This window comes from Phascolarctos cinereus, unplaced genomic scaffold, assembly GCF_003287225.1.
Source record: "Phascolarctos cinereus isolate Bilbo 61053 unplaced genomic scaffold, phaCin_HiC Scaffold_1;HRSCAF=81, whole genome shotgun sequence".
In the NCBI taxonomy this organism is placed as follows: Eukaryota; Metazoa; Chordata; class Mammalia; order Diprotodontia; family Phascolarctidae; genus Phascolarctos; species Phascolarctos cinereus.
This window is the reverse complement of record NW_027555514.1, coordinates 104,620,459-104,636,879: the sequence shown is the minus strand read 5'-3', so window position 1 is coordinate 104,636,879 and position 16,421 is coordinate 104,620,459. Positions and strand designations below refer to the sequence as shown.

The 16,421-nt window shown below is 40.9% G+C and overlaps 1 protein-coding gene across 3 annotated transcripts in view; it reads right to left on the bottom strand.

Moving 5' to 3' along the window:
• The window catches only part of ZC3HAV1 (zinc finger CCCH-type containing, antiviral 1), a 96,205-nt gene extending 80,329 nt beyond the window's left edge, over positions 1-15,876 (bottom strand). Inside the window, exon 1 of one of the 3 annotated variants that reach the window (XM_020998070.2) lies at positions 15,455-15,876. In XM_020998070.2, coding sequence (XP_020853729.1) covers positions 15,455-15,747 — 293 coding nt within the window. In that variant the 5' untranslated portion in view covers positions 15,748-15,876. The remainder of the gene's footprint in view (positions 1-15,454) is intronic. The other 2 variants (XM_020998069.2, XM_020998071.2) reach the window with 2 other exon arrangements.
• Positions 15,877-16,421: the final 545 nt, after the last annotated feature.

The following is a 16,421-nucleotide window of genomic DNA, read 5'->3' as shown; positions in this document are numbered from 1 at the left end:
CAGCTGACAACAGCCAGGGTCAGCGCAGAAAAGCCCAATGGAGGAAATTTTGGAAAGCCATGTAGGAAAGGCTCTTCTTTATTTGTGGGTGCATCCAGTGCACAAATTCAGGATGGCTCACGCACGCTACATCACCACTTGTAAGAATCAAGCTTTGAGCAGAAGATCAAGGGACTAGGCATCTATGAAGCACACCAAGTGCCTTATAAATACTGTCTCATCAGAGGTTAGATTAGATTGACCACAAGGCGTCTTTCCAGTTCTGCAGTTCTAATTCTACTGTTCTATGACTTCCATAAGTTCATAGCCATCAACACCCAGGCTGCTTTCTGGGGCCACACTGAACTTTCTCTTGTTCAAACCAGAGCTATGGAAGTCTACTACCAAATTCTTATTTCAGAGGCTCTCAACTCGCTGAGAACTAAGATAAGCAGACACATTCTGGGGCCAGTGAACAATAGACACCTCTTCCCATCTGGGCTCCTACTTACTTTCCTATGGGTTTATGACTAATCACTGAGTAATCAGTAAAGTGCTTACAGAGCAGAAGACTTAGAAACACCTGGAGAGGGAGGAGCTACCCTTGTCACACACTTAGGGCTCCCATATACAGAATTACCTTGGGGAGAAATCAGATTATTTTATTAGGGCTGAGTAATCTAACAACCCTGACAAATCTTATATCTTAAAAGTAAATCTACATTAGCTATAATCCTAGAATTTAGCCAAGCAGCTAATTCTAAGGACAAAAACAAAACAAAACAAAAAAACAAGAAAAAGCTCAGGCAGGAAGGAGGCAAAAGAACTAAAAGAGATTAAAACCTAGTTACAGGTACACCTGCATAAGAAGCCAAATTACCAACTGCTGCTCAGAGGAGTGGATAGGTTGAAGGTCCTAGAATCAGGACACCTGGGATCCTGTCATGCCTCTGACATATGAGGCAGCGGGCAAGGAGACCCTAAGTAACTCACTTAATCTTGAACTGCCCAGGCAAGTTGCTAAGTGTCTAAATTTCTGAGAAGTTTGGGATCTGCCTTGGTAGAGGCAGTTTGCTTATTCAGAAGAAGCTCTGAGCACCAACTGAAATCACAGCTCCAGACCAAAACCCAAAACCAAAAACCAAACCCACTTACTAAGATCTCAGTCAGAAAACAATTAAGCCTTTACTAATGTGTCACACAGTGTGCTAAGCAGTAGGGATACAAGGAAAAAGAAAAAAGGCCCTGCCCTCAAGAAGTGTACACTCCACTAAGGGACAGAGCGCAGATATTATCTTTGTGACCTTAGACAAATCACTGGCCTCAGTGTCCTTATCTATGAAATGAGAGGATTGGACCTACTGACTTCTGAGTTTCCTTCCAGCTTCGGAGCTACGATTTTTGTTGTTCAGTTGTTTCGGTCATGTTTAACTGTACGTTACCCCGTTTGAGATTTTCTCGGCAAAGATACCAGGGCGGTTTGCCATTTCTTTCTTCAGCTCATTTTACAGAAGAAGAAACCAAGGCAAACAGAGTTAAGTGACTAGACCAGGGCCACACAACCAGGAAGTGTCTGAAGCTGGATGTGAACACAAGTCTTCCTGATTCCAGGCCCAGTATTCTATCCACTGTACTGCCATTGTACCAACTACTTCATAGATTTATGATGCTATGATCCTATAACAGTTCCGTGCTTCAATTTCATCATCTGTAAAATAAGAGGTGGAGATTGATGGTCTTTAAGAACTTTTCCAGCTCTGAATCTATGAGCCAATGCAAGTTGGTACCTGCTCTGGAGTTTGTCTTAGTTATCTAGGGTAGAGTAGCTAAATGTCATTCCCAGGGTGACAGCTACTATGTGTCAGAAACAGAACTTGAACTCAGCTCCTCCTGGCTCCAAAACCAATTCTCTATCCAATTGCCATGCTTCCTCTTGGTTCTTTGGGACCACTGATAAAATGGATAAGCAATTAAACCAATTTTGAAAAGTGGGAGAAAACATAAATTGACAAAATGAAGAATGGAAAAGAAGTCTATTCAATTAATTCAATCCTTCAATATGTCAAGAATCCATGATCTCATTGCTATGGGAACTCCTGGCACCAATGAAGACCACAACCCTTTTCAGGCTTTAAGAAAAGGTCTTCCTCAGCAGCTGCGGTCAACAAAATTCAACATCCAGTGGTCAACCCTCTGGTGATAAGCCTCTCTAAACCCGTCCTTCAACAATGGAGAGGGTGTATGCAAGTCTCTCCTGGAAGCCCTTTCCAGAGTTTTAGGACTGTCAGAGTTTTTGCTAGGCTTTGCTATGGCCCCAGAAGAGAACAAAGATGTAAAAACGAAGTCCAACAATAGTCACAGCTACACGGTAAGAAATGTGGTAACTAAGTGGAGATGAAATCCCAACTTAACCAACTGATGCAGGAAGGCACACAGAACATCAATAGATGAATAAGAAACAGGAAAAGTTAACAACAAATTACTGACCCTTATTCCCTAAGCACTTTACCCTGGAGAATTTTTCCAAACTAAAAAAAAAATTATTTTGCATAAAGTGTTATAAAATATAGAAAAGAACCATATGTTACCCAATTTAGTTTAGAAAACAATTAGTTTTAAAACCCACTATCTAATATGGACACCAAAATAAAAGAAAAGAAAAGAAATTCCACTAATATCTCACTTCATTTTAACATACAGAATACAACACGGAATTATCTGCTTTGATCAACTACAGTCAGCACCTCAGAATGGAAGGCTGACGAAAGACAAGGAAAACAATCAACAAAATTCATCACATTAAAAGGAAAAACAGTAAGAATAACACAATTATCTTCTAGAAAGATTTCTCAAAAGGCATTTAATAAAATTTAATATCTGTTTTATCAACACTATTAAAATTCACGTACAAGAGGATTTATTTTCATACATTAGTTGGTTTACAGGAGGACATGCGATGGAGTTGCACAGGATAAAAAGGCACGGACAGCTTGTAGGGAATGTTTGTACTGGTAAGATCATAGATGCATGGCAGTATTGTCTAATAATAAACCATTTAAGGGACTCTTAACAGACCTGCAAAGTGCTTTACAGAAACACTGTTTTTACACTTCAAGTTCCAGCTAAGATCCCACCTTCCACAAGAAGCCTCTCCTGATCCCCCTTAAGGCTAAGGCCTTTCCTCTTACTTGTACATAGCTGTTTACATGATGTCTCTCTGCTGTTCGGTCCCAGCCTTAACAGGATCCTGAAGACACAGGTTTAGAGTGGGAAGTAACCTTAGCTATGGTCTCATTTTGAAGAAAGGCCCAGCGGAGTTTCTGTGACTTGCTACAGGTCAAACAAAGCATCAGAGGCAGCATTTGGACATGCATTCACTGAAGCCCAAGGTACATTTCTCACTGTACTACATACTGCCTCTCACTCATTACTACCTGTGTAAACCTGGACAAGGTACAACCTCCCTGAGCCTCAGATTCCTGATCTATAGAATGAAGAGAATTTTACCTATGTTATTTATCTTCACAAGGCACCTCCTAGCCCAAGGCACCTCCTAGACTTAGTGAGAGGTCATGAGCAAGTCACTTAAATTCTCTCATCTTTAGATTATTCATCTGTAAAATAAGGATAACAACACCAGTGTAACCTGTCACTGTGGATACAGTGCTGGGCCTGGAGTCAGAAATTCTCATCTTCCTAAGTTCAAATCCAGTCTCAGACACTTACTAGCTATGTGACCCTGGGCAAGCCACTTAACCCTGATTGCCTCAGTTTCCTCATCTGTAAAATGAGCAGGGGAAGGAAATGGCAAACCACTCCAGTATCTTTGCCAAAAAAACCCCAAATGAGGTCATGAAGAGTCAGATACAACTGAAACAACAATTAAAAACCCATCTGACAGGGTTATTATGAGGCTTAAATTAGATTATATATATGTTAAATACTTTGCAAACCTTGAAGCTGACTTTTAAAAAATTTTTTAATCTTTTATTAAGTAACGCTAAATGCCCTACAACTCACTAAGCACTAGGGATACAAACAAAGGCAGAAGACAGCCTGCCCTCAAGCAGCTCACAATTTTAATGGGGGAGACAATATGTAAACACCTATGTACCAGGGAGCTATGTGTGCAACATACACTGGAGATAATCAACAGAGGAAAGGCCTTACTTAGCATGAAGGTCAATCAGAAAGGCTCCTTGTAGAAGGTGGGATTTTAGCTGGCGCCTTAAGTGTAAAAACACTTAGAAATGTTGTGGGGAAGGACTAGGTTACAAAAGGCTTTAAACACCAAAGAGAGGATTTTATATTTGATCCTGAAGGTGACAGGGTGTCAATGGAGTTTACCAAGTATGGGGCAACATGGTCAGACCTTGGCTTTATTTAGGAAGATTCCTCTGGCAACTAAGCAGACATACTATATAATAATAATATACAAATGTCAGTTATTATTAGTGAAACCATAGTATCCTATATAACACAGATTCTATTGGTCACATAATGAGAAAATACAATTTTAAAAGATTTGAAAATACAGAAAATTACTGTCAAAAATAGAAATGAAAATGAGATTTATTTTTTAAAAATTATAAACAGGATAAACAGGAAAAAAAATGGAGAGCTTTACTTTGGTCTCTTTACTTAAAGATGGCAGCTAAGTTAACACATAAATCTAATAGAATACCATTTAAAATTACCTTAGGATAGTTTACAGAACTTGACAAACTGACAGTGAAATTCATCTAGAAAAATAGGCAAGAGGAGAAGCTAGATGGTGCAGTGGATAGAGCACCGACCCTGGATGCAGGAAGACCTGAGTTGAAATCTGGCCTCAGACACTTGACACTTACTAGCTGTGTGACTCTGGGTAAGTCACTTCACCCCAATTGCCCCACAAAAAAAAAAAAAGGTAAGAATACTAAATAACACTTTTTAAAATAATATTAATGATGGTGTAGATTTGCCCTAACCCACTGCAAAGCAATTAAAAAAGCCAGTTTTTGAAAAGCACGAAGTATTGGGTTAAACACTGTTACAAAAACAGAATATTAGGACCTGTCTTTCAGGGCCAGATTACTGGCTATACATACATACATCTCATTCCTTTGTGGTCACTACCGGTATTTTTGTATATACATATGCACTGTGAGGGAAGAGGAGTTATATGTGTAAAACACAAGATTAGGTCGAATCATCAGACTCCTGTACTCAGAGATTTGCCACGTACCTTACTAAAGAAGCAGCCACATGTGATGGTACACATCTATAATCTGAGACAGCACGGAGGCTGAGGCTGTTCCATCTCTGAGCTTAAGAGTTCTGAGATGCAACACAACTAAGCCAACTGGGTGTCTGCACCAAGTCTAAAGGCCAATACGGTGAGCACCTAGGAGGAGGGCTCACCAGACAGGCTTCAGAGAGGAGAACCAGCCCAAATCAGAAACAGACCAGCTTAAAGCTTCTACACCAATCAGTGATGAGACTGGGCCTGTGAGTGGCCCCAGCACTTTCAGGCTAGGCAAGTGAGGGAGGCCCAGTTTCCACGCCCTTAAAAAAGTGACATATAGGAATTCGACATGCCCCAATGCCAAAGCAAACTCACTTTTCCCTCCTAAAAGGGGAGGGCTGCATATACTTATACATGCATGCGAATACATATATATAATCTTAAGAGCACAGATTTAAGAGCTGTATACACATATGCATATATATGTATATAAATATACATACCATGGGAAAACACTGGCAACTTATAATATCTCCTGGATCAATTTCATACAAGTAACATTGGAAGAAGTAAATATTCAAAATAATAAGCTATTGGCTCTGAAAGCAATTCCAAAAGATGAGTACTATATATCGTATGTAACATATGATATACAATATTATATATTGTGTTATATAGAATTATACATGTATATATACATATAATACACATGTGTTGCACATTATGTTACATATAGTTATATGTGACAGCATATATGTGTGAACACATATATAAAACTTACATAAATAAGCTTCCTGTACTGTGAGATATGACATGTGCTTTACTAGTAAAAGAAGTGGGAGAGTCCCTTAATCTCTCACTGTTCAAAGGCAAATCCCTAAAACTATAAATGACAGACAAGTTGCTGACCTGAATCTGGGGACTCAGGAGAGAGTTTCCACAGTGGGAGTTGCCCACATACTGGTCCAGATAAAAACATATATCCTATTGAATCCACATATAATACAATCAATATAAACCCACTTATTTGGGTGGACAGGATGTTGATAACAGATGGCAAAGCAAAACTGCTCAATAAATGTTTTCTTTCTAGTTTCTCTGATCAGGAAATGAAGTTTGGACTTGAACTGACAACCCAAAAATGGCTAACAAGGCATACTGATACCCAACGGGCTGGGCCTGGTTCAGGCCAGTCCCCTGGCAGTTGAGGTTTGATAGTGAAACAGAACGAGACACCTTGTGAACAGTGAACAAAAGGAGAATGACTTGGCCATAGCAGGAGAAGGCCATTCCACAAGGACAGTCATGGAGGACCCTCCCAACTGATTTAGTGGAGGGAAGCTCCTAGCCTGAGCTGCCCATCCATTACCAAGGGTCAAGTGTCTGAAAGGACATACAGGCTGCTTTGTATTCAAATGAGCAGAGAGTAACGTCAACAACCTTTAATCCCTCTGGTCACTCATGTCCAAAGGATGGTTTCAACACCTAAATTTTAAGGAAAAAATCAACCTAATTTGCACAGGGGGTGGGAATTAGAATATTGCTTCCACCCCATCAAGGTAAATAAGGAAAAAAGAAAGCACCCAGCGGCCTTTGATGAATTCAGGTCACCATGGCTCTGATGAAATATATCCTCAGGTATTCAAAGAACTGGCAGATGCCATTGTCCAATGACCTATTTTAAAGACCATGGACAATAGGAGACATCCATACTATAGGACTGGAGAAGGGGAAGTACTACTCCTGTGTTCAAAAAAAGATGGAACATGCAAATAGAGGCCAGTGAATTTGATTCTGATTGCTGGTAAAATTCCAGAATGTATTATTAAATAAATGGTTAGTGGATATGTAGAAAAGGAAGCCATGATCACCAAGGGCCAGCAACTGCTTCATCACAAATCAATCATGCTCTAATAATAGGATAACATCAGCAAAGTGGAAACTACTACCTCTCTTTGCAGATAAGATGGTGAACTCAGCAAATCCTGGAGAATCAGCAAAGAAACTAAGAGAATTGCTTCAGTGAAGTAGCTAGATACAACGTAAATGCACATTTTTGTACACAACTAACAAAAAGCTGGAAGAAAAAATAAGGAACTTCTGTTTCAGTGTGAGAGGTCTTGAGAGGTTGTGACCCCTCAAAGACTTGAAGTACATGGGTCATCTGGAATGAATTCACAGACGCAAGCATTCTTTAAGCCAAGGTGGCAAAGTTTATTGTTTCGCTTTTCGGTGGGCAAGGATTCTTAAAGGATCCTGCAACTTTAGAGAGGTACGGTTAAAGTTCATATAGGATAAAATACAATAAAACATGTGCCAAATATACTAACTAGGGGATTCAGGGTGGGATTAGGGAGTGGTTAAGGAGTGGTCAGCTCTTAAAAGAACATGCACTTCTTGTACCTACTTCACAGGCGTTTTTACCCAGAGTTCATTAGGAAAAGCTCACAAGGGGGGGGCCACATGGAGGTGTGGTTTTAGGCCTGCTACACTTCCATCCCAAATAACCACAAAATGTACAAAATCCCTGGGAGTTAAAACTACTTAGGACATACATAAAATGTTTATCTGTAAAATTACAGTATACTTTTTAAAAAAAATACTTAATCAGAGATTTAATGAGTTTCTTATGCCATGCCAATATAATAAAATTAACTTATAGATTTTGTACTATATCAACCAAATTATCAAAGGGGATATTTTATAGAACTGGACAAAACACAAATCATCTAAAATCTGAAGGAAAAAATGGAAAAAGTAGAAATTAAAGACACATAACATTATCAGACCTCAAACTATCTTATAAAGCAATAATCATCAAACATTAGTTAAAAAACAGAAAAGTAGATTAGTGGGATAGACTAAATAAACAAGTGACAGATAATCAAGTAAAAGAAGCAATAAAAAACAGTAGCCTAGTGTTTGATAAATCCAGTAACAGAAATTACTGGGAAAAGAACTCCCTATTTGACAAACAAAAGTTTGTCAAATATTAGGTTTACATCAGCAGCTTACACCACTGTTAATCACAATAAACCCTAATAAATAGTACAAGTCAGGTAGGTGGTTTCTTAACAACTGATTCTCTCCCTTGCCCGCCCCCAAGAAACTGATGCAATCACAAAAAGTTAGGGGGGGGATAATGAGGTATTGTGGGCAATCCCCACTGTCCCTTCCTGAAGTATGAACAAGTCTCTACTTAATTAAAATGGAAGGTCTAACACCAGGGGCAGGGTGTTAACTGGCCACATCCCTAATCCTAATCTATACATCCTATAAAGATGTATCTAGTCTCTCTGGGGATTTCACTTGGCACAAATGCCATTTGGTGGAGCTGTCAATTAGTTCAGTATTCTGGAAAGGAATTTGGAACCGAAATGTGCATACTCTGTGAACCAGCTATATATACCATTACTAAGCCTAGGCAACAAAATAATCAGAGAGGCAAAGGACATGTGTGTGTACAGGTACGTATATGTACATATAGAGATGTGTGTGTAAATACATGTGTATACATATACACATACACACACATACTCATACACTCACAACACAAATATTTACAGCAGTTCTTTTTGCGGTAGCTAAAAATTAGAAACTTAAGATGTGTCCTCCTATTAGGGAATGGTTAAACAAACTGTGGCATATGAATGTAATAGAATATTATTGTGCTCTAGGAAATGATGAAACGAAGAGTTTCAGAGGAACTGATACAGAAAGTAAAGGGAATACAATTAGGACCATTTCTACAATGATAACATTATAAAGGAAAACCACTTTGAAAGACTTTAGAGCCCTAATCAATAGCAATGATTATCCACAAGTCTAACAAAATGAAGAATAAATACAACGCTCCCATTCCGACAGAGAGGCAACAACCTTAAAATTCAGGAAAAAAATATACATTTTCCGATATGGCCACTGTAGGCATTTATTTTACTGAACTATGCCGCTATGTATCGAGAGTTTTATTTTTCTAATTGCCCAACGGAGAAGCAAGAGGGGCAGTAGAAGGCACAAACAATTTTTTTTAAGTTAATGACAGTTTTAGAAAAATAAATAGAGATGAAGTTTATCAAATTTGCAGATTACACAAAACTGGGAGGAATATCTAGTACACTGAGCACAGGATTAAAAAAGATTGTGAAGGGCTAATAGACACTAGCTAGAATTAGATGGAATTTTATGAGGAAAAATGTAAAATGTAAACTCTTACCCCTAGGTTCAAAAAAACTGAACTCACAAGTACAAGACAGAAGAGGTATGACTAGACAGTAGCTTGTCTGAAAAAGATCTAAGAGTACACATATACACACACACACATTTGTATACATATATGAGTATACACACGTCAATATGGGGCAAAACTGTGATACAGCAGCAAAGAAAGCTAATACAATTCTGGGCAACACCGAAGAAGCCTATCGCACAAGAACAGGACAGGATAATCTCCTAATATGGTCGATCTTGTCTGTCCCCTGTATACTGCTCAGTTCTGGAGGACATATTTTGGAAAGGACACTGTAAAGGAAGGACCCTGAATGCAGATCGAAGCCTACTATTTTTCTTTTTTGTGTGTTTTTTTTTCTTTTAGTCTGTGTCTTCTTTCACAACATGACTAATATGGATATATATTTTGCATGATTGCACATATATAACCAAATCAAATAGCTAACTGTCTCGAAGGGGAGATGTGAGGGGGAAAGAAAATTTGGAACACAAGAATTTTCTTAAATGAATGTTAAAAATTGTCTTTATATGTAATTGAGAAAAAATATTACTGAAAAAAAGAGAAAATAATGCAATCCTTAAAAAAAAAAGCATCTACTTTGTACCAGACACTGTGCAAAACACTTTACAAATATTATCTCATTTGATCTTCACCACAACCCTGGAAGGTAAGTGCCATTGTTACCCCCATTTTACAATTGAAGAAACTGAGGCAAACAGAGGTTAAGTAAAAAAGTAAAAAAGCTAGTAAGTATCTGAGGCTACATTTGAACTCAGGTTTTCCTGACTCCAAGACCAGCATTCTATCTACTTGGCTAAGATGGATTAGATGTGTTTTGCTTGGTCCGTGGAAGAACGAGGCGCAAAGGGTAAAAATGGTAAAGAGACAACAAGAAAAACTTCTTAACTATTAAAGCTATTTAAAATGGAATGGCCTGCCTGTCTTAAGAAGTAGTAGGTTTGCTTCAGCAGAGGTCTTCAAGCAAAGGGTCGGTGACCACTTATTCAATATGACATAGAACTGAACTGAAATATTAAAAAAATATATATTCACAAGAGCACAAATCCAGTGAAGTATACATAGAGAGTTGTGAGTGTCTGTATATGTTGTGCACATACACATCCCATCCGACAGTCTACTCCCTCGACTGCTGGTCCCGGCCAGGTCTCTTGGGCTTCCTGAGAACATGACCTGGGTAGTTTTCTCCACTCCCCTTTGGAACAATAACAGTGGGGCCATGCTGTCCTGATTGGTATAGCACCCAATGCAAACACACATGATTACTCTATCTGGGTGGCCTTGGACCATGCTTCCTATTCGATGTGATCATCCACCCTGAATGCTGCCTTGCCATTCACACTCCCAATACTTGTTCTAGGAACAGTTATCAAATCAATACTGCCTCAATGACTACACTCATCATCCCTGTAACTTCCCAAACCAAACTATCCTTCCCTTAACATCACTGCACACACTGTTTATTTACCCTGCTAGAATGTAAGCTTCCTGAGGCCAGGGGCTGCCTTGTTTTAGATTTATATGCCCAACATGGAGGGCAGTGCTCAGCAAGTTAAGTGCTTAATAAATAATTATCATTCATCCACTTGTCATATAAATGCTGTTTTCAAACATACACTGCCACGAATATGACATTTTTCTGGAGGTTTCTCAGTTTTTCCACGCTAGACCTAAGTGAAAGGATAGCAGAAGCCAGAAGAAAGGATAAAGCTAAAAAAAAAAAAAAAGCTTACTAGCCCCTATAACACTTGCCTCAATCCTTGCAGCACAGGGTTGTCATACAAAAACATGTAAGCCTTTTCAAACAATGGCCCATTAATCAACAAAGCAGAGATATTTTCTGCAGTGACTTTTTGGTCTCACTAAATGAAGGCGTCAATTGGCAAGAAGGCCAGGTAAGGACAGCTTGCAAACTGTTATGATGCCAAAGTTATTTTTTATTAAAGTTAGGGTTTTTTTCCCCCCTAACAACTTTTGGGGCTATAAGGAAGTGAACAGTTATCTACCATTTTTTGGTTAAAAAAAAAGCTGTTTTTTTTTTCTCTGCTCATTACTGAAGGGCACATTTGAACAAGGTGGCAATGCAGTATGTGAAAAAGAACAGCGTCATGGGAGTTTTGCCACTGACTCACTTGGTAACTGAGGATGCTACTTCATCTCTCTAGGCCTCAGTGTCCTCATTTGTAAAATGAGAGAACTGAACTGAACAATCTCTAAGGTCTTTATAATTTACAGGTCTAAAAGTTTTATGATTTTCTTATTTTGAATAATTAATTCCATAATTCTCTTTCTCTCTCTCTGTCCCTCTCCAACCTTCCCCCCTCGTCTGTGCATATAAACACATACACACATAACCATTAACCAACAAATAGAATAGGAGCAAAAGAAATATACACAATGACAATTTTTTTGTCAAAGTTGTGAATTTTCGTATTGATTAGAGAAATGCAAATTAAAACAACTCTGAGGTGCCACCTCACACCCATCAGATTGGCTAACATGACAAAAAAGGAAAATGACAAATGTTGGAAAAGATACAGAAAAACTGGAATACTATACTGCATTGTTGGTGGAGCTGTGAACTGATCCAACCATTCTGGAGAGCAGTTTGGAACTACACCCAACGGGCTATAAAACTACAATAGCACTACTAGGTTTGTATCCCAAAGAGATCATCAAAAAAAAGAAAAGGATCCTCATGTACAAAAACATTTATAGCAGCTCTTTTTCTGGTAGCAAAGAATTGGAAATTGAGGGGATGCCCATAAATTAATGAATGGCTGAACAAGTTGTGGTATATATGAATGTAATGGAATACCATTGTGCTATAAGAAATGATGAGCAGGCGGATTTCAGAAAAACCTGGGAAAACTTCATGATATGAACTGATGCTAAGTGAGCAGAATCAGAAGAACCAGCAGAACCAGTAACAGCAATATTGTACAAGGACCAATTCTGATAGACTTAGCTCTTCTTGACAATACTATAATTTAAGACAATTCCAAAAGATTCACAATGGAAAATGCTATCCACATGCAAAGAATCAACTATGGAGTCTGAATGTACACTAAAGCCCACTATTTTCTCTCTCTCTTTTTTTTCCTCTTTCTTGTAATTTTTCCTTTTTGTTCTGACTCTTTCACAACATGACAAATGTAGAAATATGTTTATATCATTATACATGTATAGCCTATATCAGACTGCATGCTGTCTTGGGGAGGGAGGGGGGAAGGAAGGAAGGGGAAAAATATGAAACTCAAAATCTTATAAAAGTGAATGATGAAAACTAAAAATAAATAAAAACAAAAACAAAGTTGTGAATTTTCTTCCAACAGAAACATGAGGAAATAGCATATTTTTGCAAAACCCTGTTTCTTCCATGACTAAGAAAATGTCTGCAGGTCAGAGGTCTGAGTCATCATCATAATCAAATGACATCCACTGAAAATTTACTAGGTATAAGACAGTATAAAAGCTGTTGGTGATATAAACAGTCACTGCTCTCAAAGAGCTTACAATCTAGGTGAAAGAGGGGACAGCAGCATAAGCATGTAAAACACCATAAAAGAAGCATATGTTAAATGCCAAACAAAATGCAGCAGGAGTTCAGAAGGAGGAATATTCCTATAAGGCGGGAAGGGGATGGGAAAAGGGTTGGGGAAGGGGACGGGGAAGGAGGTTTCTGAGAGGAGGTGAGACTACAGTTCATCCTTGAACGGAAGGTATAGATAGAAGAAGCAGTGCGAGGGTGAGACATGCCAGGTAGAAATGATAGCACAAAGGCTGGGAGGCAGGAATGCCCAAGGTGCATTTGGGGGAACAACGAGCAAAACAGTTGGGCCAGTACAGCTTTGTATAAAGCAGACCTATCGAACAGGAAGTCCAGAGGCCTGAGGCCCACAACACTTCCTACTATAGGTGGGAACCAGATTAAAATGTAATTGTATTGGGGCAGCTAGATGGCCAAATGGATAGAGCACAGGCCCTGGATTCAGGAGGACCTGAGTTCAAATCCAGCCTCCGACACTGGTCACTTACCAGCTGTGTGACCCTAGGCAAGTCTCTTAACCCCGCTGCCTAGCACCCCCAAAATTTAATTGTATTTACTTTATTATTATTTATTAATTTTACTATTTATTGCAGGAAAGAACCAGATTAAAATATAATGGTCATCTTTCATGTCTTTGGTCAGTCAAATAACGCTTAAAAGAGCTTGGAGAAACAAATTTAATAAAATAACTAAAAACAAATACAACATAGATAATATTAGCACATCATTTTCTAAGTCAATATGTAGCTACAGGGATCCTTATGTACAGTTTAGTGGCCCCCTTTCTCTGAGTCTGACACCAGCGGCATAGAGGATGCATCGCCAAAGACAAGGTTGGAGACATCCAGGCTGGTAGATAGAGGGTCTTTCTTATCAGCCTATGGTGGTCAGACTGTATCACCTCCACAATGGAGAGCTATTAAATATTTCTGAGCAGGGTGGTGACATGCACAAAGTACTGTTTTAGAAAGATTAACCTGCGGGCAACAAATAGAATAAATTTGTAGCGAGGAGATAACTGAAGGCAGGGAGACCACTAGATACACTGCAATGGTCCAAACACTGGGTTGTTGGAATTAGGAAGGTGGCTTCTGAAATAAATGGAACAAGATGGACGCGAGACATTACAAAGAAAACCACGATAGCAGGAATTCTTATCCTGGGGTCCCTACCTCCACAAGGCCTGGATGGATTTTAGCGAGGGTCTACGAACTTAGGGGAAAAAAGAAATTACATCTTTATTTTTAACAATGGAATGGTTATATATGCATCTATGTACATATAATTATATACACATATATACATATATGTGTGTGTGTCAAATAGTAGCCTTCTCTAGTACAATAACACAAATTAAATTTCTAAAAAAAAAGAATTCTTAGGAATGGCTGGTCAACCAATACGAATAACCGCGGCAAAGTTTCAACAGTGATAAAAGCAAAGTTCTATAAGTTAGTGATGAGAAAATGAAGGCAAAAGAATATGACGACGGGGGGCGGGGCATAATATAGTAAGGAGCTAGTAGTTGGAGTGGAAGAGGTGACAGCGGGGTCAACAGGTTCGGGTTATTTATTTTTTAAAGACAGGAGAAAGATTAGCATAGGGGCTCGGGGGAGGGGGTTAAGATAACACAATACTGAGCAGATATGTCTGAGCATGTTTGCTGGACCTGGAGAAGGTGCCACAGTAGAGACCAATGAATCATGCATGAGAGAGGGAGTCCCCAGCCTCAGGTTTTTCTTCTTCAATCTCTTTCTAACAAATAAACTGTTTCAGGGCCCACCCAGACACAATGCAAGGATATAGAAGTCAAAAGCTTTTAAAATATTTAAGGCAACTTGCTGCCAAGTTACACGTAAGCAGGAAGTGAAGGGCAGGAGTGTTCAAAGTCAAGTAGAGACTGTTCTGATGAGAGGGGCACAGAAGCAGAATTCTGGCACGGGCGGAAAGGGGAAGGACCTGAACTCCCGGGATGCGCTTGGGCAAGGCAGGGCGAGAAATAGAAGGGAGGAGGGAGACTGGGACGTAACTAGGGAAACGGAAAGTAGGGGGAAATGGAAGGGATTGGGGAATGGAAGGGAGGGGGGAATAGGAGGACTAGAAGGAGAATGTAAGAGAAGTGGGGGAAAAGAAAGGTGGGAGAAATGGAAAGGAGGAGGGAATGGCAAGGAGAGGGACTGGAAGAAGAGGGGAGTATGGAAGGCAAGTGGGGGGATGGACGGAAGGGGAGGGGAGAGTGAAGGGAGTGAAAGAGGAGAGTGAGGGGAGTGGAAGAGGAGGAGGAAAGGAAAGGAGGCGGGGAATGGAGGGGAGAAGGGAATGGAGGAGATGGGGTGGGGCGGAGGGGAAGGGAGTGGAAGGCAAAGAGGGATGGAGGGTGGGGAGGATTCGTGGGGTGGCTGGAAGGTAGAGAGGGCCGGCAGTCGGCGTCGCGGCCCGCCGCACTCACCTCTCGCGGCGACACCTGTCCAACAGGTTGAGCTTGCAGAGGTGCAGCGCCTCGCAGGCGCCCCCGCACACCACGCGCCTACACACTCGCACGCGGGTGGTCGCCAGCACCGTCGGGCCGGCGTCGCCCTCATGGTCCAGGAGCACGAAGCGATCAGGCCCCGCTTCTCTCAGCACCTCGAGGAGCTGCACCTCGGGCAGCTCGACGAAGCTGAGCAGCTCGCGGAGCTCCATGCGGCCCCCGTGGCTGCACAGGAGCCTGGTGAGGAAGGCGCACACGGCCGGGTCCGCCATGGTCCGCCCGGGCTCGGCGAGCACAGCGGCCGAGGGAGAGGAGCGAGCGAGCGGCTGCGGGGCCGACTCCGAGTCGAGTCTGGGACTGCCGAGCGCTGGGCAGCAGAAACGAAACTTAGAGCTCCGAGGGGGCGGGCTCAGCCGCGCGCTTTGACTTTCCGGAAACGCCCCAGCCCAGAGCTGCCTCTGGGAGATTAGTTTCTAATTAGAAAATTGGTTGGCGGTGAGCCCTCGATCTGTGTATTCTCTAGGGAGGCTCTGAAATGTTACCCGAGACTTTCATTGCCTCCCAAATTAGCTGGTGTGCAAGGCGAGAAAATGAAAGAAAGAGAGAAAGGCCATTCCCGAGGCTGGGGTCTCTAGAATCTCCTCCCACCTCTCTTCTCCATCTCCTGGAAGTTCTGCCTGGGAACAGCTCACTCCCTCCCTGGAATGCTTACGTCGAGTCCTGTGAAACTCCAGAAACGAGCCCTGGCCCGGCCGCCTCCGGGCTACTTTTGAGGAGAAGCCTGCGGGGGTTGTGGATGGCTCTCGTGTCCCCCTCCCACCCCGGGCTCGGGACGCTCCTTCCTCCCTCTTCTTTTCTTTTCCCCCTATGTATGTTTGTAAATTCCTTAAGAGGAAAAGATTATTTCCATTCCTCGTGCCTGGCACAAGTGTCACACTGTGTCTGG